This window comes from Podarcis vaucheri (assembly GCF_965113315.1).
Source record: "Podarcis vaucheri genome assembly, chromosome: 1".
Classification (NCBI taxonomy): Eukaryota; Metazoa; Chordata; class Lepidosauria; order Squamata; family Lacertidae; genus Podarcis; species Podarcis vaucheri.
The window spans coordinates 81,054,692-81,077,609 of record NC_138759.1 but is presented as its reverse complement, the minus strand read 5'-3'; the positions used below and the strand labels follow the sequence as shown (position 1 = coordinate 81,077,609).

The window sequence follows — 22,918 nt, the reverse complement described above, 5'->3', positions numbered from 1 at the left end:
CAATGGTGGAGTTGGGTACAATGCTAAAATGTTGACATGCCTTGAAAAATCGGACATTGGATGAGCACTAAAACAATGTGCCCATGTACAAAGAAGGTTGTTTCAGCACTTATCTAGGGTTCTGTGATTTGGCCAGGCTGGTTTTTTTTCTTCTTCCCTGCAAGGCATTAGTATTTCATTCTCATGTATTTATTTGTGCTGAAAACTGATGAGGCATAATGAGGGACATCATGTTCTCTCTTTAAAAAAAAAAAATTATGTCAGGCTCTCAATGTGGAGGAGGAATGTAAAATATCTGAAAATATGCACATCAGCAAGTTCCCATTTCTTTCTCACAACACTGAGCCTATTACAATAAATTAAGTTATATCTCCCCTTTTTTGTACATTCTGCTGCTCTTCAGCGCACCTGTCAAACCCTCCTCCCATTTCAAAAAAGAAAACTGGTGTGAAATCTTGAGTGCCAATATTCTCACAGAAAAAGCTAACACCGCAATCCTTGGGAGACGGCCAAAGGGCAGGCTTCTAAATCAGAAATGCTCAGTGACTATCCAGAGGTCTCCAATGACCATTAGAAAAAACACACAAATGGAGAGCTACATCACCTCGGTCTTATCCACATTTAACCTTTTCCCCTGCTCTTTCCAGGCATAGGTCTGTGCTTAAAAGCCCCATGCCTGAGTGTGGGTTTCAGGTGTGTGTGTTTTTGCCCCAGAGTTTTCCCCACAAAAACCCACTCTTTAGGCACTCATTTGGAGCAAACATCAATTTAGGTTTTAAGCGGATTGCTGTTTGCTCTGATTGAGTTTAAAGAGCAGATTCAGAGCAAAAAAAGAAAGAGGGAGCTGCTTCGACACATAGCTTTAAAGCACGGACCATGCCTAGAAAGCACAGAGGAAAGGTACGTAAGTGTGGATAAGCCCTCACATGCACTGGGGTGGTTAACACCAGCCAGCAGTTCCAAGCTGTTTAAATTGGCCTTATTTATAATAATTATTGACATGGACCTGTAGAGGAAGAACTCATTAGATCTAAGGGCTGGTAAGGAAGAACTGGTGCTGTTTTGCATAGCGAGGCAATCTAGAAGGTCATGGGGCTTGAGGGAAAATGTGTTTGTGAATAAGTTACAAAAATATATTGGGAATAAATGTTTTACTTTCACATGGAGGTTTTGTTTTGTTTTGTTTTGTTACCTAGTGTGTCAGCCTACTAATGGGACATATCAAGCTAAAAAGTCAATGCTATATATCTATGGAGAAGCACCAATTTGACATATTTTGATTGGTGAACCAATGACAAGCACCATTTGCCCAAATCTCTGTGGACCTTTTTTTGAAGGATAGAACTTGACTGTTGTTTTAAGACTATGATTAGATTGTAGCCAAATAGTCGTGATAAAATTATGGTAAATGTAGTTCAGAATCTATTAGCTCATAAGCATTTTCTAACTGCTATGAACCATAAAACATATCTGAGAGAGACGTGAGTAAAGGAAACCCTCAGAAAAAACAATAGTGACAATATAAGAGTGTATGGGAAACATTTTGTTATATAGCTGCGTGAGAATTAAGAATATAATGATGGCACGTGAACAATCACATCTTAAAGAAGAGGTGTCTGATTTTATCCAAGATAAATACAAGATGAGATTGAAAGAGAAGGCAGGCCCCACTCTAAGAAATAAGAGAAATGCACAAAATGTTTTTCCTTAGTCAGGTCAAAGGAAAGCCATTTTTCTTGGCCACAGAAGGTAAACACAGAAGACCATTCAAGGAAAATATAACAAGATGAAGTGCCATTTTGAGCATGCTGCAATTTATCACGGGTAAGGAAAATATTCTTACTCCCCCACTCCTGCCCTCAGGGTGAATGTGTTTCAGAGGGATAAGAGCTGGATTAGGGATGAGAAGAGACATTTAGGCCCAACATACAGGCTGAAAATGGTTCCCTAATGAGGAATCATCGTAGAACCAACAGCTCTAGCTCAATGACTTTCCAATCATAACCAGTCATAGAAAGGGAAATACATCTTCTTCCCTGGCTTAGTTGCAAAGTGGTGACAGTTCCTAAACCCAGGAAAGGTTTGTTAGAACCATGCAGCTCAGCTGGTGCAACCAACTTAGCCTCTTCACACAGTTTATCAGCTGGACTGGGGGAGAACACTAGGCCTGATTACCTGTTTCCTCCCAAAGTAAGAGAAGTGGGCATAGCTAAGCCTGGCAGGACAGCTCCCTCTATGGAATTAATGCATTGATTAGACTTCAGCATGTTAGTTATATGAGGCTGGTTATCCCATACAGATAGCAATAATGCAATAAACTTTGGGAAGCATTGCAGAAAAATTGAATGATGTGTTGAATGACCTGGCCAAAACAGCAGCCTGGAGGGCCCCTAAATCAGATTGCATTTAACTATCCCATTATCATCATGAGCACAAATCGTAATGAATGCAAAATGAAAGGGGCACCTATTTATTCTTTGAACCACCCTGAGACCCCCAGGTATAGGGCGGTATATAAATTCAATTAATCATCATCATCATCATCATCATCATCATCTAGAGGGCCCCTGCAAGCCATAGCAGTCCTAGCAGGAGTATTTTCCCTAGTATGATTTATCCAGGTATTTCTGTAGATTTTCCATAGTATAAAGGCTTATTATTTTACTTGCTCATCTATTGTTCTCTGACATCCTACTTAAATTTCACTGTTTCTTATTGCTACTTGAAGACCTTCTCATTATATATTACTAAAATATCACAGCAAAAGAATGCCTTTCCCTTCTTCGTATTTATGTACCCTTTGCATATTTGTCCAGTCCTATTCTATCCACTGCTTAGCCAAACTATGCAATTAGGTCTTTTTATTCATCCCTCTAAACTCAGCATGTCTGCTCTTTCTGCAGTCAGCCCAGTGCTTTTCTTGGGATAAGAAGCTGCGGTTTTGCATGCGGGAAAGAACATACCGGGCAAAGAACTTCTCCTTCTCTCTCTCAAGACTTCAAAAGGTGCCTTCATGCCCCACACAGCCATTGCTCAGTAAGTTATCAGGAATCAGATATACTTTGTAATAACATTTGTAGGGCATTGCAGACCCCAGGAAAATCCATGCACAACTCAACAAAGACTCCTGTACTGTAAACAATGGGCTGTCCGATGGCAGAGCAAGAGGAAGGCAACTCATACAGCTTATTTTTCTCTTCCTTTCTCTCAGTGTGGCTCTCACCAGTCTACCCTTCCTCCTCAGCCACACCCCTCTCCCTAGGTCACACCCCATGCCAACTCCCCTTTGCGCCCTCCTTGGATGTTTTAGCTATCATTAAAAATAGCTCAAAAACTCAACTGGGCAAGACTAAAAAAAGCTCAACAGCTTTGGCAAAACAATTATGAAAAAATGGCAACCCTTACAAGCCCCACTCCCAAATGTACAACTTTTCCTCCTCCCTCCCTCACCTGAAGCATATTCTGTTCAGGACTTCTGTTCATCTCACTGTTTGGAAGAGACTTGCAAGATCGAACAAAAGTCCCATCCTTTTCCCCCACATGGCCAACTAGATGCCTATGGGAGACCTAAAAACAGAACGTGAGCACAAGGCCCTCTCTTGTTCATGATCCCCCAGCAACTGACAATCATACTACTACCTTTTTAAAGGACTTGTTCGGATTAATTAGTTAGTGCCTTCTTTCACTGAGGGTGGTGCCTCTAACTATGAGATATTGGTTATCGTTTTCAGTTTTTCTTTTGCTCCTGTCTTTTGCTCTCAAGTGTCCTTTCCCATAATATGGCATGCAGATGACTATGGCTGCCAGGCCTACACACAGCCTGTTGCTCCCAACTACTTTAATGGGATTTAGGTAGCCTAACCGCAGGCAGGACTGCAGCCTCTGAACCAATTTGATACATTGCAGTTCTGCTAATTTAAATCCTGGTCTGCATTTGTCTATCAAATCCAGTTGGGAGCGTCAGGAACTGGGGGCCTCCTTGGCTACTTAGGGATGATGAAATTAGTTGAAAGGGGAAAGCAACACAGAAGGTAGTAAAGGCAGGAATGTTTACAAGGCAGGCTTTATTGGCCAGTTGCTGTACGCCTGGCCTCAGTTAGCATCCGTGTGGATTAAGGAGCAGGCCCTTTAAATGTATTTATCATGAGTTAAATCTGATACAACGAGCTTTCGTGCCTTTGAGTTATAATTTTCCCTTCTGTTTTCATGTTTTAGGTCTGACTCTGGTTCCTTGTATGCTAAGCCCTGTAACTATTAACGGGCAGTTCTAAGGGGATTCCATTATACTGCTTTTGAAGAATATGGGGTTTGAACCTGAGGCAATCTGCTGTTGAAACCTTTAAAAGCTTATAACCTCCTGAAAGGGGAGATGGAGGGGAGAAACCCCAACTACCTCTCTCAAAACCTGCAGTCTTTGAAATAGCAACCATCAGGTGTTGGAATGAACAGATGGCAACAGTGAGATAATTCAGAGTTTTAGATGAACCTGAGGACATACCTCACTTTCAATGAGCACCACTCTAGAATGAAAGTGAAACACAGCTTTCTTGGAATATAGGACTTGGAAATCCAAAGCTGAAGCAAGCTTGTTTTCTTCTTCTCCAAAGCGTAGGATCCGAACATATGGATTTAAGTTACAAGAAATGAGATTCTGACTAAATATCAGGAAGAATTTTCTGATGGTAAGAGCTGTTCGACAGTTGGACAGACCTTCTTCGAAGATAGTGGACTGCCCTTCATTAGATGTTTTTAAGCAGAGGTTGGATGGCCATCTGTCATGGATGCTACACTGAAAGGGGTTGGACTAGATGTCCCTCAGGGTCCCTATTCTACAGAATCAATTTTATTATTCTACAGGGAACAACAAAAGGAATAACTTGCACCATTCTGAACAAGCCTTCCCCCTGAATTCATCATCTGGCTCCTGTGTTCATCATCTGAGGCTCTTCTCCATGTGACCTCCTCCAAGTGAGGTGTGAAGGGTTGCAAGATGAGAACCTACATTTTCAGTGGTGGCTTCCCATTTGTGAAATGCTTTCCCCAGGGAGGCGTGTCTGGCAGGATCACTTTCTGTTTTTAGGTGCCGGGCAAAAAATAAAAATTACCCAGGCTTTTGGCCATTTATTTAAAGGACACTTAAGTATATTTGCAGCCACTTCTTTTGCTCATTTATTTATTGGAGTGGGTTGAATTGAATCTGCCCTTTTATACATATTACCAATAAGCATTTTAGCTTGTTTTTTGCTCATTTTTATACTTGGTTTTAATGTTTGTCTTGTATGTTGCTTCAGGTTACTTTTGTGAAAAAAGTTAAATTATTATTATTGTTCCTGGAAAATGATTCACCTTTCATTTGTAAAAGGGCCAACTAGAAGCCTTTCCCCAGTGCTTTTGCTTGTTTATGTTTGGGGTGTAGTTAACTCTTTTAATTTTTTTTAATTACCGCACTGCTTCTGACATGTGTATGTTAAGTTACATATCTGGTCACCATTGTAGCAGCTTTGGTCATTTGTGGGGTGTGAGCAAAAAGTAAATGAAGGATCCAATCTTTCAGCTTAAGTGCCATGTTCCCTGTAGCAAGGTCAATGTTGTCATCTGAGAACAGCAACTAAAACCAAAGAATTGGTCACGAAACTAGATGTTGGAAGAGCTTGACTTGCTAAGGACACCCCAGAATCACTGGGTCCTGAGAATATTTCTATCAAGCACTCTATCTATGCTTTTGACGTATTAGTCAAACAGTCACAGGAGCATTGGAAACTGCCTTATGTTGACCATGTTGACCACCTAGCTGCATTGACTGGCAAAGGCTTTCTAGGGTTTCAGGCAATAGTCTCTCTGGGCCCTACCTGAATATGATGGAGATTGAACCTGCTTGGAATGTGTGTGCTCTACCACTCACCTTTGATAAATTCGCTCTGCCCTTCAAAGGGCTTGTCAACAATGCTTCAGCTGGGTCCAACCTCATAAAGATTCATAAAACATAGCTACCACTACCATGGGTTTCATCCACTGGAAATCTTGCAATTATGTGCATATACGGTAAATACATATATAGACTTGCAACTCTACACAAGTAGAAATGTCATTGAATAACAATACACAATCACTTAACTACAGAGTAGTTATCGTACCTCAGTAAATTGGTGCAATCTTGCCTGTTCTTTGACTGTGTGTTATTTCTGATTAGTTTACTGGGATGCATAAAACGAGTTATACCATATCTGGCTAGCTTGGATGACTGGGTTTTGTCTTGGGTCTGCTGCTCTGATGTCTGGATCAGGATGACATTATCATGGCAACCTTTAGGATGTCACCACATGGCATCATCACTTCGAACGCACAATTGTTCAATGGTATCCACCCACAGCTGTTGTTGATGCATTTTGCTCTGAGATCAGCACTAACCTCCTGTTTTTCTTCAACAGCTTTTCCAAGATTTTTGCAAGCAGTATTTTAGAAGCCTTGGATTACACAGAACCAATCTGTCTGAGGAACAGTCACATCTACTGCTTTGTATTTTTTACCGTAGCTTCTGGCTTCTGCCAGGTGAAATTGCTGATCTTCCAACAGCTTACAAGAAGAAGGTAAGGTTTATTTTACTGGAAGTCTATTTAATTGAAACTGGAATAATCTGGTAATGTTTCCTTCTTAATTATTTGTTGTTACACCACAGAATGCAGAGAAAGAAGTGTTCATTTTTTCCATCTCTGTTTCCAATTGTCTATAGTCAGGATGTGCTAATAACCACTTTATGTGCTAATAACATACTTTACCCTAACAATAACTATCACTGTAATAATTATGATGAGGAACACACACCAACTTTCAACAATTTATTTTTTTAAAAAAACCATTCACAATATTTTAAAAAAATCAATAGGAACATAAAAGACTACCTTACACTAGGTCAGATGATTTGTCCATCTGATTGTCTATTCAACTCTAATGACCAATCTTTCTCATTTTAACCCTAAAGTGGATTAATTCTTTTTTCTTATTATTTCTGGGCACTTTTCTAAAGACTTTCTTCAGGAGCTACAGTTCTAGAACTATTTCCATTACTAAGAACTTTCACATTCTCAGATGCAAACCTGCCTGACTGTCTTGAAGATATCAAGTACCTTCAGAACTACCTTTTCATTTATTTATTTTACTATTTATTAAATTACCACCCTTCACCTGAGGATCACAGAATGGTTTACAATATACAAACACAAAAATACACACCGTAGTGACAAACAAACAAAAGTAATTCCCACAAACCTACCTGTCCAATAATCGGAGAGATGGTATGGTGGAGTTGTTATAGTGGTAGACTAGGACCCGGAAGTCCTGGGTTCAGATCCATACTCACTCATGAAGCTCACTGGGTGATCTTGGGTGAGTCTTTTTGAGCCTAACTGCCTTATGGGCCAGCATTCAACTACCTTGTCCCACCAGCACAAGTATTTTTTTGCACAATGGAACTTCCCTCTCTCCCCATGCGTGCCTGGTGTCCTCGCCAAACCTGTTCCAGAGGATTAGGGGGAGGGAGCCCCTAGAACAGATTTAGGGGTGTACAGGGGGAGGAGAGGAGGGAAATGTTCCATTGCACAAGCAGAAATCCTTGTGTAGACGGAATGTTCACTTAGCACTACATTGGATTCTGCACAGGGTTGTTGTGAGGATAAGCAGACGTGGTGGAGGTGATGGGAGAAACATGTTCACTTCCCTAAGCTACTTAGAGGAAGAATAGGAAATTGAATGGAGATAGCTGGCTTCCTTAAAGCCACAATTTAGTCTTATTGTTTATGAGAGATGAGAGGAATCCAATGCATTCATAACAAATGAAAACACACTTATATATCAGACAGATTTATTGTTAAAACACTCAATAAAAGCCTTCGAGTTCCTCGTAAACAGCTGGGCCTTGTCCTTTTTCTTTTACTCTTAACCATGGGTAGGCAAACTAAGGCCTGGGAACCAGATCCGGCCCGATTGCCTTCTAACTCTGGCCCGCGGACGTGCCAGGTATCAGTGTGTTTTTACATGAGTAGAATGTGTCCTTTTATCTAAAATGCATCTCTGGGTTATTTGTGGGCCATAGGAATTCGTTCATATATATTTTTTCAAAATATAGTCCGCCCCCCCCCCTTTAGATTAAGTTTATGACTGACACATGGATCAGAACCATCTGGGGTCAATAAGACTTTCTGGATGGCTTTGCATTATGTTTCAGACTCAAAGGCTTCTTTGTCATATTTCCTTAATCCTTATTTGCACTTACTGGCCCTTTAGCTGTTGTACCATGATATCACCCGCTAATCAAGTGCTATTTCCTCCCGCCGCAGGAATCCAGTTAGCTCTGGAAACAATGCCAAATCGCTGCTCTGGAACCTTGATCGGTTCCCTTCAGTTTCAGGTGAGTCAATTGCTCTGGGACTGATTTTAAACTTCTGTGGATTAAGTAAGCATATAGTTCATTTGTATACTAGCAATGCAGTCTGATCCATGTTTTTGCATGCTTCGAAAAGCAAACTGTGCATTCATGTAAATGGCCAGCATGCTGGTGCACATTGCTTAGCAGTTTCTGCTGCTGTGCCATGGACAAAACAAAATGTCTTGTCATGATGTTGAAATCCAGACTCATGGTTTATTTCTTCCAAACTGAGTGTAGCCAAAGTTGGTTCTTGGTTTACCACTTGTGGTTTGTTTGGAGAAACAAGTCACAAGCCTGGGTTCAGACAGCCCAACAAACCAGACTTGAGCTTCTTTCATCTATAGCATGATGGTAGCAAGCACAGGAATGCCACTGGAACTTTTGAGCAGGGTTCTACACATTAGAGTATAGTTTGCTTCAAATTATTGTTTGATGTGATGTTTGAACTGCGAATTGTGTTTATGAGGCCACAGAGTGGAAACAAGTTGTGATAGAACACTCTAAATGACTTCCATGAATATGGGACTTGGAACTGCCCAGTTCAGGTGTTTGTCAGTCCTGGTTCTGGCAGGTTAAAGAGATATGTGAAGTTATAAAACTCCACCACATTTAAAGCTGCTGGTTTTTATTGTGCCATTCTTGCCTTGCCTTAATTTATTTTGAAAACAGTGCTTGTGGAGGAAGAAGCATTCCCTTTGGCAAACCCTACTCTCTTTGGGAGAGGGTTGTGTTTGTGCCAAAACTATTTTCTAAGCTCTACCTGAAAGCAAATGAAAACTAGTCCAGATCTTTATGTCCTTCCCAGAACTTTGATTTGGAAAAATAACATTTGGAAAGAGAGTGAATTGTGTTCTTTGTTGTGTAACCAGCATAACTCTTTCAGTTGAGCTTATCTGGTTTATATTAATGAAAAGCTGATCTTTGTTGGGGTTAAATGGAATATTTTAAGTAAATATTTTTCCCTTTGCAAAAAAGCCCTGAAAGCTAAAGGTTCTGCCTCTGTCTTTTAAAATTAAGAAGTGGTTAAAAAGAGTGAGGGAGAATCTCTAAAACTTTGGGGGTTGTGTATGTGGGGGTCTCTTCATTAGAAAATAATTTCAATTAAGCTGCCATCCTAAAACAGATTTATCAAGGTGTTATCCCTGTTAAACTTACTTCTGAGTAAACATGCATAAGATTGCACTGCACGGCTCCTAAAAATAATATAGAGTGTTTAATGCACTCTGTGTGAAATCTGACCAGAGCCAAGAAGACCAAATACATAACGATATCTATTGTGCATAATGTAACACCGTGACATCTGACATCTGTAAAGTATTCTGTTCAAATGTAAATGCTAAAAATTCAATTTGACATTCAAGAACCCCGTGCTTATTTACATCATCAAAGATTTATGATTAACACTCTTCAAAACTATGATAGCTCAACAGAATATAATAAGACATTTATTATTTCAGACTCCTGGCTTGTAATTTTGATTTGGCAACCATATTCAGGGCTAATAAGCTTTAACGATGCTTTCAAAGTGAGCTGGTCGTCTGTGGGTCCCTGTTATGGTTTTGGGGGCTTCAAAAGGTTGAGTCCAAACCCAGAAGTGGAGCTGGATTGACAGTTTGTCGTTTCTTATAACACAGATGCTTCCCACTTACCTGTTCTGTGAGCAGGCTGTCTCTCATCTAGGATCCAGGGTCTCACTGCATATGTGCACTTCTATTAAGCTATGGACAGAGTTCCTGATTAGGCACAGTCCAACAGGCCAAAGAAATGTCATGGCTCAAGGACCTAGGACAAATCTGGCAGGGGCAAATGGATCTGACACCACACATTTGCAGCTATATTTTGGAGGCTTTCTATGCTGCTAGCGCAGAACTGGCTAGAATCACTTCCCCAGACTTAAGTCTCTCTTTTGAATGTAATGCAGTGAGAAGTGCTGGGGAAAGCTTTTAAAAGTTGTACCTTTCCCCACTTCTTTTTTGTTCTCTCCCTCCCCTGGGCAGGGATAGTGTGAAGTTACTCATGGACAGCAGGGGGGGAAGAATCAAATCTGAACTGAGCTTCCTGCAAAGCTCTAAAAAGGGGAGAGCTCTGTGCCTTGAGAGTCCTTCCTAGATCATTAGGGGGGGGGGGAAATATTCTTTGTGTGAGTAAAATGCCTCACAATCGTCGCAGGAACCCGACTCCAGTTCCAGAGGTGACGTGGGATTCTGGGCTGAAGGAAATGAATGAGACCTGGAAAGGAGCAATTGCCTGCCTTGGGGTAACTGTGTTCTTTGTGATGACCATTGGGATTATCTACTGGCAAGTGGTGGATCAGCCAAACAAAAATTGGATCCTGAAAGGGAACTCCAGTGGTCTTATCTGGGAAAGAAAAGCTCATTCCCTCATCCTGCAGACTCTGAGTGAGGACAAAACTTTCCTGGAGATTCACATGGGAAGACTCTCAGATGTGGAGGTACCTTTAATGAAGAATCTGTGTTGGATAAACAAGACGGAATTCTGTTACACCTGGGAAGCCACCGCACACTTGAATATCTCCTTGGAGTCCAGCCTTTCTTCCAACACGGAGTGCTACAGCATCGGTTGGACGCCTCTGCACTGCCAGGTTAAGATCAAGGTAATGAACTATAGCCTCAGTTTATTTCACTAAATATTACGCTCATGTCGCATTCCCAATAAACTTTACAGAGTGTGAACATCAACACTGATAAAGATGCCAGTAATATCCATGCTAATCAAAACAAGCATTGACATCTTAAACTTGGTCCTTGCAGTAAATGTAGATCTGCATTTTTTGTTGTTGCCTGTTTATGAAAATCTTGGTTTTTTAAGGTAAAAGTTCAACCCCCTAAAAGAATCTCCAGGATCCCTTGGCAAATACCAAGATATTTGCACACAAAGACAAAATTGCAAGAATACAAAAGTAAATCAGCCAGCTAAATCCAAAATCAGTTCTAGCTCTGCACCATTGTAGTGCTGTGTATAACCAGAGTGGAAGAACCACCTTTCTAAAAATGAACCAAGTAATACCTAAAATCATATCGGTCTCTGAAAATTGCAAGCTAAGAAAGTTCCCTTGCCACCATAGTCATGACATAACTTATTATTAGTATTATTATTTATCATGGAATGACAGCGGGTGTCTTCAAAACAGCTTTTTTTTCTGTGCTCCCAAAAATGAGGTGGGGGTGCTTTATAATTCTTGTGAAATTAACAAATCTATCTGCGCCGGCATTGAAATCTAAGAACTGTGTTTCTCTCTGGATATACTGAAAGCTGGATAGGAGTGTTTTGGCGTCCCCTGCATGTATGAACTTCTTCAACAATATAGGATTTGGGCAGCAGTCTCAGGCATATGAAACATCCCACTGAAATGCGTGGGATTTTCCTCCAAGTAAATATGTTTATGAGTCAGCATTAAACACATATTTTATGGACAGGATTTTGCAGCAATATCTAGAAATTTATTTATTCTTGCACTTGGCTTTTCAGCTTCAACCATCTCAGGATCTGAGACAGGTTAAAAAATACTTATGTGGACCTATTGGCATATAAGAAATTAGAACAATTCAAAAGAATGTGATCCTAAGCTGACATACTTGGTTGGAAGTAGGGGTATTTTCTTGAGCGATGTAAATAACTCTCTTGAATCAGGAATGCACCACTCATTGGCAATGCTAATGCGGAAATGCTTTTAAATAATAATTAAAAATAAAATAAAGATACATTTAAAATACAAACAAACAGAATGTACATTCCAGCCAATTGAGGTTTTATTTTGGAATTAAAGACATAGGAAATGCAAAGCTTGAATGAAAACAGCTTTTTAAATCAGTGGGTGATCTTCTTACTTTGACTATCTGACCTATTTTTGCTCTCAATGCACAGCATATGCCTTGTTTGTTTTAGTGTACTGGTATGCTAGCAGTACCTGAAAGAAATTCAAAATCTGTGCAGTCATGTTTTCTATGTAAAATACAATTTTTAGTTCAGGATCTTGGGGAGGAAGAGGCCAGTTAGCATAAACAGCTCTAATTAAACCACTCAGTTTTAAGCATGGGGCTCACACTGGGTCAAATTCATTGACCTCAATTAGACATTCTGGTTCATGCTAGAATTTCTGCAGATTTTCAAAAGGTTTAGCAATCATAGGAGTACCCTAATCAAAGTCTCAAAAATGAAGCCAAGCCTTTTTTCAGAGATTCATAGATTGAATTGAAAGGACCTTGCCATAGCTTTGTGTTATCATGGTCCCATAAAGACTAAGCATATGGAACAAAAGACTTCTCAGTTGTACAATAATACGGAGAAACTCTTGCACTGATTGCATTAGGGGCTGAGAATGCCCAGGGAGCAACATTCAGATGCATATCAAAGACTAAGTAAGAAAGAAGTAGAGAGTCAGACTGGAAACATGCATTGTTTTTTAGGAGAGTTCTAAGTGATACAATAAAGGCAACTTGCTTTTGGTCTACACAACAGGCAGGTTTCTTTTATCCTGCTGTCATCATGATCAAACAGACTTTTTGGAACATTCTCCACATCTGCCAAACCTGTTTATCGGAATAAAAAAAATTCCTTCCAGTAGCACCTTAAAGACCAACTAAGTTAGTTCTTGGTATGAGCTTTCGTGTGCATGCACACTTCTTCAGATATCTGAAGAAGTGTGCATGCACACGAAAGCTCATACCAAGAACTAACTTAGTTGGTCTTTAAGGTGCTACTGGAAGGATTTTTTTTTATTTTGACTATGGCAGACCAACACGGCTACCTATCTACAACTGTTTATCGGAAGCAGTCGTAGCACAAGTGTGCATGGTATAATCAGTTATACTCCTTTCCCTCTACTCAGGGAAGGCAGGGTTTTAAAATGGGAAAGCCAAACCAGAATTAGCTTTATTAAATATATTTCAAGACAACAATCTGGATTTACATAATAAAGAATTAATGAACCACTTATTACAAGCGTAAAGACGCAACAAAACCAGACACTGGAGAGACATTTTTGGCACAATGATAGACAATTGGTACAAAACAGTTTGAGACATATGACTAGAAATCTTCCCCTCATTAGTGGCTGATCAACCCTACTGTGTAAAGGAGACGACATAAATGTTAACCCTGATGCCTTCAAAAACTCCAAAATCCCCTTTGAAATGTGTCTAGGCTTTCATCTAAGAGGCCCTGTGCTATTAGCCAGTGATTATGCAATCACATGGGAAGTAAAACTTGCTGATGCTGATCTCATTTGTTCAGTGGAAGTAAATGCTTTTAAAATGATCTGGGGCAACCTGAATATTTGAGTAAAAATAACCCCACAGCTGGGTGAATAAGGTTGGAGCAAGGACAGGTCATATGGGCACAAACATGTACCCTTGCATATTTTATAGATTTAACCAAGGCTATTCTTCAAAATTATACATTAGTTTTTCTGTAATATTTTGCTTTCTAGGACTGCTTTTCCATGGTAAATATTTCCTGGTATGGAGGAGCGAGTGTCAGCAGCCAGCATTGGCCTCTGAACAACGTGAGCATCAAATCCCAGCCATTCATTATCAGCAACCTCGCCAAAACCCCAGCTGCTTATGGCTCTGTCTTAGAAAGATATTTTTTGGGATCAACTGGTAAGAGTTGCCTTCCTCGCTTGATTTCCCAACATTGTTGACTGTAAATAGCTTTTCTATGGCTTTAGTCTTTTCTTTTCTTTTTAATACAGTCCAACTGAGTGAAAAATTAAGAAGGTAACTAGGGTTATATCTTCTCCAGGAAAGGTGGCTAGCTACATCAAATACCTGCCTCACTGATACAGTGAACAGAGAGTGATGTATCATACCTTAATAGTTGGATGGCCATGGACTCTACTTTACAGAGGACAGTCCTCTGTTTGAATGGCTGTCTGGTCCAAATCCAGTTTTAAAGAACCATAAGAAGGAAGAGTGAGCAGGAGTCTTCAAGCTGTCCACCAACACAGGTCACCAGGCCACATTCTTTCCCATTACAGTGAGATTATACATATATAAAGTAGCATATGCAAGTTTTATGCAATCCCGTGCCCTCTTTTTTGTTGACGCAGTTCCTCTTTTTTGCAGTGAGTACACGACCACCTTACTAGTGCATTGTGCAGCAATGATTTCGAATATTAGCTTTTGATGTGGGAATTCCTCTTACTTTCTTTTCTTTCTGAGGAACAGCTCAAATTTGCCTTCCTTAAAAAACAAAAACTAACGTAACAAAAAAGAAAGGCGAAAATGTATGAGGAAGGATATGCCCTCCCCGCATCCCATTCTCTTTCTACCAGTGCATTAAATCCTAGTACATTAGCCCCAGGCACATAAAATTTGAACTGGTTTGTATTCTAATTTGTCTAAAATGTTTACACTGGCCAGGCAAAATTGCTAGTCAATTTCCCTTCTGCACCATAGCTCACAGTAACTTATTGACGTGTGACATTAATAGCATGGCAGAATTTCAGAAGACATGAAATTGCCACTAGTGTACAGAGCAGGGATTGCTAACATGGTGCCCTCCCGATGTTGTTGGATTCCAGCTCCCAGCAGCCCTAGCTAGCATGGCCAAAGGTCAGAAATGTTGCTAGTTAATACGCCAGCAATATCCATGTCTCTTTGCCATGTTGCATTTTAGAAGGACAGGGAATGACTCTTCCTAAAGGAGGATATACCACGTCTCTGGGCTGAGTATCACCCTATGAGGAGGATTCTCTGTCAGGATCAACAACTTTGGAAGGCCGGGCTGTGTTCAGTTTGGCGATGCTTCGCAAGTCCATGATTAAAAGAAGAAAAAAAATCTAATTACATTGATAGTATTCAATCAGTTACGAGATTTTGATACCTAATTATAGTTATTAGACATATTATGCAATAAGTAAACAACAGAATGTTTACGATCTCAGCCATGAGCAATATAACTCGCAATCTCTACAAGGCTTATGTGCCTTTGACAACAACAAAAAGCAAAGTTCCTGTTTTATGCCGTTTTGTCATCATCTGCACAGAAATGGAAGTGAGTGAGTTCTGATTTCTCACACTGGATTAAAAAATGATACTGGAATTTCATCAAATGCATGACAAAGTAAAGCACAGTCCTAACTGTCTGATTTCTTTTTTATACCTTTGTGTGTTTGTTATCTCTAAAGGAGTGACAGTGATGATTGCCTCAGACATACCCATCTTCCTCTCAGTAGAGAGGAACAAACATTTTTGCCTTGAGAGTACCCTTGGCGTCAACATGGCATCCCTGCAGTACACAGTGTGTGTCAGTCAAAACATCACGTCTGTCCATCAGGAAGTGGGAAGCCAGCTTTCAGGACATCAGCGGAAGCTGCCAGATACTGACATACTAAGGTAAGAAAGATATCAGAAAAGTGTGGTCTGACATTAAGCACCCCACCAGCTATAGGGTGGCAAGATCTTAAGGGTATGGGTACACGCAAAGGTGTATAACAGAAATCCAAAAAGGCAGACTGTAAAATAGTAGTAGTTGGTTTTGTTATTCCTTTTATATATATAACCCACTTTTAGGTCCAGTGTTATATGGTTGTGGCAGCTGCTCCCAGTCACCAGTCTAGCAGCTGCATTCTGAATTAATTGCAGTTTCTGAGTCACCTTCAAAGGTAGCTGCACATAGAGTATGTTGCAGTAGGGCCAGTCCTGATTAATATTATACTATGAACCTGAGAAGGGATTCGGGTAGTGCTGTGGTCTAAACCACTGAGCTTAGGGCTTGCCGATTGGAAGGTTGATGGTTCGAATCCCTATGACAGGGTGAGCTCCCGTTGCTCAGTCCCAGCTCCTGCCAACCTAGCAGTTCGAAAGCACGTCAAAGTGCAAGTAGATAAATAGATACCGCTCTGGCGGGAAGGTAAACAGCGTTTCCGTGCGCTACTCTGGTTCACCAGAAGCGGCTTAGTCATGCCTGCCGCATGACCCGGAAAAACTGTCTGCGGACAAACGCCGGCTCTCTCGGGCAGTAAAGCGAGATGAGTGCCGCAATTACTAGAGTCATTCGTGACTGGACTTAACTGTCAGGGGTCCTTTACCTTTACCTATGAACCTGAGAAATGGAATCAAGTGGGGAATTTGCATATCCTATTAGACAGGAACATAAGTTTTCTGCCGACACGAGTCCCCTCCCTTTTTAAACATCTGCAGGCATATACTAGATATGCTGGTTTAACCCAGCTATTTTAGTTTTGTGACTTCCTTCTCATCTTGAAAAACCTGTGGGCTGGATAATAAATAGGTGTTAAGCTCAAGCAAGGCTTCTTTCTTTAACTACACCAATACAGGTTGCCTGTCTGGAGCTATTACAGAACAGCAGATTCTGCTGCCAAGGTGGAGCGAGGATTAAGATATTTCTTCAACAGACTGCAAGGGCATCACCTCGGGGAGGGGCTAATCACGCTCAGTGAACTTTCCACAGTGCTACTTGGTAATACGGTATGTGCATCTTTGGAGGCCATGGGCAAGCTGCAGAGCTAGAGGGCAGCATTTCCACCCACCCTGTTAATTCCTCAAATATATATCTTTCCCAGCATTCTGCATTAAATTGTTATAGCTAAAGTATCACTTTTCAAAACCTTAGCCAGCAAACTCCAATTTTCCATGTACAGGAGTGTTTTCACAGACTTTGACAGCAGCTAGATTTGGTGTTTGATATCACCAGACAAATAAAATACAGAGTCCAGTTTTTCAACAGGGGTTTTGCACAGCTACTTGTCACACAGTTGTACACACACACACACACACACACACACACACAAACACACAAACACACACACACACACGTGCACCAGTAGTCCAATATGTCTAAGCATGGGAGGCAATTTTATAGATGCAAACCCACAAATACAGGTGGGTTTTGTGGGTGCACATTTCAACTGGGATCTGGGCCATTTTGTGTGTGTGTGTGTGTGTGTGTGTGTGTGTGTGTGTGTGTCTCGATTTGATTATAATAAAACCTCAAAGTGTTTTTTTTAAAAAATACAAAAAAAAAATATACTTGTCTTAATTCTCACAAAACTTTATTTTTTTATCATCCATATCCCTCTGTTAGATTTAACCCCAATGAAATTGGGAATTGCGGGTAGATGAGCAAATCAGCCTATTTCTGATCCATGTCAATTTCACATACATTTATTCTCATAAATTAATAGTTAAATACTGTATCTACTTAGGTACATGTTTTACCACAAAATATGTATTTGAATACATGTTTTATCTAAACATTTCCCCCCTAAACATCATTTTTATTTATTTATTAAACTGATAACTATATTGCAAAATTCAGGGAAGTGCAAAATCTGAAGGGCAGCTATGTTCTGATTGGTATTTTAGCTTGGTAAGTGTGTATTAGGTCTGTTCACTTGCAGACCAAATAATATTTTTGTCCATCCCTAGTTGGGACTGATTCCTTAATAGATTCCCATTAACACCATATAAATGTTATTGGACTATCTCCTATTTGAATCTATCTCCTATTTAATCTGACTGTTTAGATAGCAACTGGTGAACTTAACTTATTAAGGCTTAAGCTAGTGGGGCTCCTATTGGCATTCCATCTAGGCTCTAACTAGGTCCATAAACCCTTATCTTCTACATTCCAGACCATTCACTGGAATACTGCAGCATTGTTCAAGCCAAGGCTATGTGAATCTTGTGAGTGGAAGCTCCATCTAAGCCACTTTGACTTTAATTACTGCTTTAAGAGCCTTTATAGCTGTTACCAGCAGCAGGACTGAAGAGTTTTTTCAAATTATGCCAAACCTGGTGTGGCGTGGTGCCTTTTTAAACACACACACACACACTACTTCCTGCACTTCTGTTTTTTTGTGCTGAAATATTAAACAGAAGTAGGGTAAGATTTCTTGGAGATGTCATTTTGAGACCCTGTTAAATAAATAGCAGAGTGTGTTTTGCTGTTTAGTCTTACCTTCCAAACATTATAGTCCCTGGTCCTATGACAAAATCCTTGTCTAATGGTGCACACTATTCTCCCTTCTTTCAGGAACACACGTTTTTACCTGTGATGAGACGAAAAGGGTTGCATGGCCCAAGGCTTGCCATGGACTCCTCACTTACAAAACATCTAAAGCTTTCCATAACTGTGTCCCCTTTTGCAAGCATCAACTCCCAGCTTTTTCAGATGTCTCTACAAGAAGGCAAAGAAGACTTTTGGCTGAGCCGCCACTCTGAATCTGGTGACTACTCGGTACAATTCCCTAATATCACCTCTTGCACTTGACCAATTACATCTAGAGGTTCCTAACCTGGAAGGAACCAGTAGGTATAAGGCTTTCTCGGCTTGCTCAACATACATTAGCCAAATGAGCCAAAGCACATGTTACGTCAGAGATGCGTGATTGGATCCCCCCACTTGGTAGTACGTGAGACTCTTAGTTGCAAAGTTGTGGGTCCAAGCTCCACAATGGGCAAAAGATTCCTGCATTGCAGGGGTCTGGACTAGGTGACCCTCATGGCACCTTCCCATTCTATGACTCTATACCAGGGTTGAGGAGCTGTTTCCAGCCTGCGGATTGGATGTCTAGGTCCCTCACCCTGCCCCCTGCTGGCCATTCTGACAAGTAGATGGGACTGCCCACTTGTCATTCAGTTGGCATCACAGTGAAGTCAGGTGAAGTGCTTTATTTTGCCTGGGCAGTTTGAAATCACACTCAATGGACCAAGACACAGGAGTCTGCAGGAGCTGACAATAAGTTGAGTGTTTGCACTTGCAAAGCCCTGTGCCTTTGCAAGCACTGCCAATCAGCATTTTTCTTCTCCTGGTAGCAGCTACCATGACCCCTGTTTGGATGGAGCCCTGGTAGGTGACACGGTAGGAAGGGGGTCTTACCTTCCTTCCTTGTACCAAAGCCTTGATGCAAATTACCCTCCCTGAGCTGCAGAGGCAAAAATAAGCAATACAGCCATAGAAAGGAAGCTATATAGAGGGGAAACCTTTATCTCCATGCCGTAACCTCAATCTAAACTGGGTGTGTGAGTGTTGGGTTGCTTACAGTGACTTTTAGGAAAGTAAAATCATGGCAGGATACCTAATAATTGATTTCCCATATCATGTCTAGTAAGGCTCTTGTAATCAATAATCAAGCTGTACCTAAATAATGGTTCTTGGGCCTATAACCAATTTCAGGAAATTATAGCTATACTGTATCTTCAATGGTGTCTGCAAAAGAAATATATTTCAGGCCATGTTTTATTAAGCAATGTAATGTAGCAGGCTATCATTTTTTTTAAAAAATAAAAATAAATCTATTGCCTAATAAAATTGCCTCAGTGCCCATGATACACATAAATACAGAGTGATGCCTTTGTTTTGAAAATGCACATTAGCTATAAAATATTCTATGCTGTGTTCATATGATTCTGCTCAGAATTTGAGGCAAGGAGTACTGCCATTCGGAGAGCATAACCTTGAAACCAAGTGCTCACAAATGGTGCCTGCACTCCCCTTAATCTGGCGCTGCCAACTATTAGTTTAGGCAGGGAACATCCAATATGGTAGCTTCTAGATATTGCTGGACTGTAACTGCTATAATGCCTGACCATTGGCTATGCTGTCTGAGGCTGATGGGAGTTGGAACCCATAACCTTCTGGGGGGCCCCACATTGGTTACCTGCACATGAGGTGAACCAGGAAGTCAGCCTAGCCCTTTATGCTTCTGCTGTTCGCTTCTGATGGCTGTTTCCTATTGCAGGTGCCGCTGCTCACCAGATGGAAAGGGCAGTTTTCTGCTCAGCTAAATGTGACCAGCCGGGCTGCGGTGCTCTGGTACATGGACCAAGTGAGCCTCTTGAGGCAGCGACTGGGAGCAGAGTATTTGGTTTTCGAAAGTGGCGAAGGCAATTGGTTTATGGAGCAAGCAGTCCCACCTCCCACAGAACTTGGAGGGGATAAGTACATTCACATTCTAGCCTCAATGGCAGCTGCATTGGGAAACTCGTCAATAATTAGCGCCGGCACGAGGTTCGTCTCAGAATAACTCTCCAAACTGTTTGTTTCCGAGGGCATCCTATTAGTGTGCACCATCTCCTGACCCTTGTTTTTATTTCATTAAAAGTTTATTTTAGGGGAAATCTCACATCCCCCTTCCGCCCCTTTCTTTGTCCTTGTCATTTGCTGCTGGTGCTGCTGTAATCTGAAGGAGAGTCGTGGGGGACAGTGTGAGCTAATGAACAGAGGCATGGATGTGCTTTCAGCATGGGCTCTTCCTTTCCAGAAAAGTGGCTTCAGCTTGCATGAACTGGGTTGCCATATGTCCTCTTTTTCCAGGGCACGTCCTCTTTTTCATAGGTGTGTAAAATGAGAGTCGCTGTGGTCTAAGCCACTGAGCCTCTTGGGCTTGTCAATCAGAAGGTCAGCAGTTCGAATCCACGCAACAGGGTGAGCTCCCATCGCTCTGTCCCAGTTCCTGCCAACCTGGCAGTTCGAAAGCACACCAGTGCAAGTAGAGAATTAGGTACTGCTGTGGCGTGAAGGTAAATGGTATTTACCTTCCTGTTGCGCCAGAAGTGGTTTAGTCATTCTGGCCACATGACCCGAAAAGCTGTCTGTGGACAAACGCCAGCTCCCTTGGCCTGAAAGCAAGATGAGTACCGCAACCCCATAGTCGCCTTTGACTGGACTTAACCATCCAAGGGTCCTTTACCTTTTTTTTACCCATAGTTAAAAGTAGAAGTGTCTTCTTTTTTGCTCTTCAAAATATGGCAACCCTAGCATGAAGCCAAGCCACCAGCTGCTATGTGACAATGCGTCCTTAGAACTGAACAACAGCTGCCAGCGGCTCCAACCAGAATGGCTAAGTCAGGGGTTATGGGAGTTGTGATTCAACAACATCTAGAGGGCGTCGAGTTTGGGGAAGACTGAATGATTACTGTGCCTTTAAATGTTTCCAGTTTGACTCCCGGTCTGTTTCTGCTGCTTCTAGAGCCAGCCACCTGCCGCTCTTTCTCCAAATGAGCCCCCGCCAGTCCGACTGGAGCTACGCTGGCTTGAAAGGGATTATTCCATCGGTGCTTCATTACAGTCTTCTTGGTTATAACTTTTTTATTCCGGATGCAATAGGTAACGTTATTTTAAGGTCAACTTCTCCCAGTTCTTCTTAGAATCCATTTTATAGAAGGGCTGAAGATGATGCCCCTGAGAGAAAAGGCCAGATCTCATGGGCAGAGCCCATACGCTGTGTGTTAAGAGGCCCCAGATTCAATCCCTGGCATTTCTGGGAAGGGCTGCAAAAGACCCAGGCCTCAAACACTGGAGAGAAGTTGCTGGTCAGTGCAGAGTCTTGATCAGCAGCCATCCAGATGTCAGGCTGCAACTCCCACCAGCCCCAAACAGCAAGGCCAGTGGTCAGGGCTGATGAGAGTTGGAGTCTAACAACATCTGGAAGACACTATGCCTCTCTAAATAATACTGTGCTGGATGGACCATTAGGCAGCTTTCTATGCTCCTGCAGGGGAGATGAATGCATATACCGTATTTTTTGCACCATAACACTCACTTTTTTCCTCCTAAAAAGTAAGGGGAAATGTCTGTGCGTGTTATGGAGGGAATGCCTACGGGTTGCATGCCTACGGATTTTCCTCCTCTAAAAACTACGTGCGTGTTATGGTCGGGTGCGTGTTATAGAGCGAAAAATACGGTAATCTGCTCACCTAATCAACCATGTTCATGAAGGCTACACCAAGCAGAACTTGAGGGACATCAGTGCCTGAAGTTCTGTTTGGTGCACCATTAGATTTAATTGATTTTCTGTTGACAAGACTTGGCCAGCACATTTCTTAAGCATTAAAAAAATTAAGCAGGAATTGCATATACATTCAGTTCTGCTGAAATTAGAGGGTGGTGGTGTTGGTTTTTTTAAAAGTGTTTAGAAAAAGAAGTAATGGCATCTCAACTTCATTCATCTGGTTAGCAGAAGGCCGGGGGCTTTTGGACTGCAACTGATTTGTAGCATGGATCGCATCGACCCCATAGCTCAGCGATTGAGCGCATGCTTGCCATGCAAAAGGTCCCTCATTCAGTCCTGCACACAGCCAAACACCCTTAAAACCTTTTAAAGTTCTCGTTTATGTTGATGTTGATGTACTGAACTACATGCAGCAGGTTTAAATTTCTTCATTTCAGACTGCAGTGTAAAGATCTGGATTCAGCATTCAGAGTTATGCATACCTGGGGCGAAACTGTGTAATGAGAACAAAGTTTCCAGAGCAGTCCATTTGTAAAAAATCAGGGGATGCAACTAACAAATGGGAAGGTAGCTTGGACAACCAATCTTTCTCTTCCCCTCTTCCACCTGTACCCTTCAGAAAGTTGATGAGGCCTAGCAAGTATTGAGGGCTTTGCCATAAGGGACTGCAGTGAGAGGCGAATTCCCTGAAATCAGGTGGAGGAATTTTGTACCATTTGTACAGGGCTCCCATTTGGGGGCAATTCTCCCTTCATACTGCAGTCCTGTAAAGCCCA

At 41.4% G+C, this 22,918-nt stretch overlaps 1 protein-coding gene across 5 annotated transcripts in view; it reads left to right on the top strand.

Annotated features, from left to right (window-relative positions):
- Nucleotides 1-3,966: 3,966 nt before the first annotated feature.
- The window catches only part of LOC309535720 (SITS-binding protein-like), a 34,323-nt gene continuing 15,371 nt past the window's right edge, over nt 3,967-22,918 (top strand). Inside the window, exons 1-10 of one of the 5 annotated variants that reach the window (XM_082229114.1) lie at nt 3,967-4,031; nt 6,429-6,587; nt 8,334-8,404; nt 10,815-11,036; nt 13,872-14,043; nt 15,573-15,780; nt 16,725-16,875; nt 18,443-18,646; nt 20,151-20,419; nt 21,381-21,517. In XM_082229114.1, the coding sequence (XP_082085240.1) occupies nt 8,357-8,404; nt 10,815-11,036; nt 13,872-14,043; nt 15,573-15,780; nt 16,725-16,875; nt 18,443-18,646; nt 20,151-20,419; nt 21,381-21,517 (1,411 nt within the window). In that variant the 5' untranslated portion in view covers nt 3,967-4,031; nt 6,429-6,587; nt 8,334-8,356. Of the gene's footprint in view, nt 4,032-4,154; nt 4,683-6,216; nt 6,588-8,333; nt 8,405-10,556; nt 11,037-13,871; nt 14,044-15,572; nt 15,781-16,724; nt 16,876-18,442; nt 18,647-20,150; nt 20,420-21,380; nt 21,518-22,918 lie in introns of those variants that run through there. The other 4 variants (XM_082229115.1, XM_082229113.1, XM_082229112.1 and 1 more) reach the window with 4 other exon arrangements.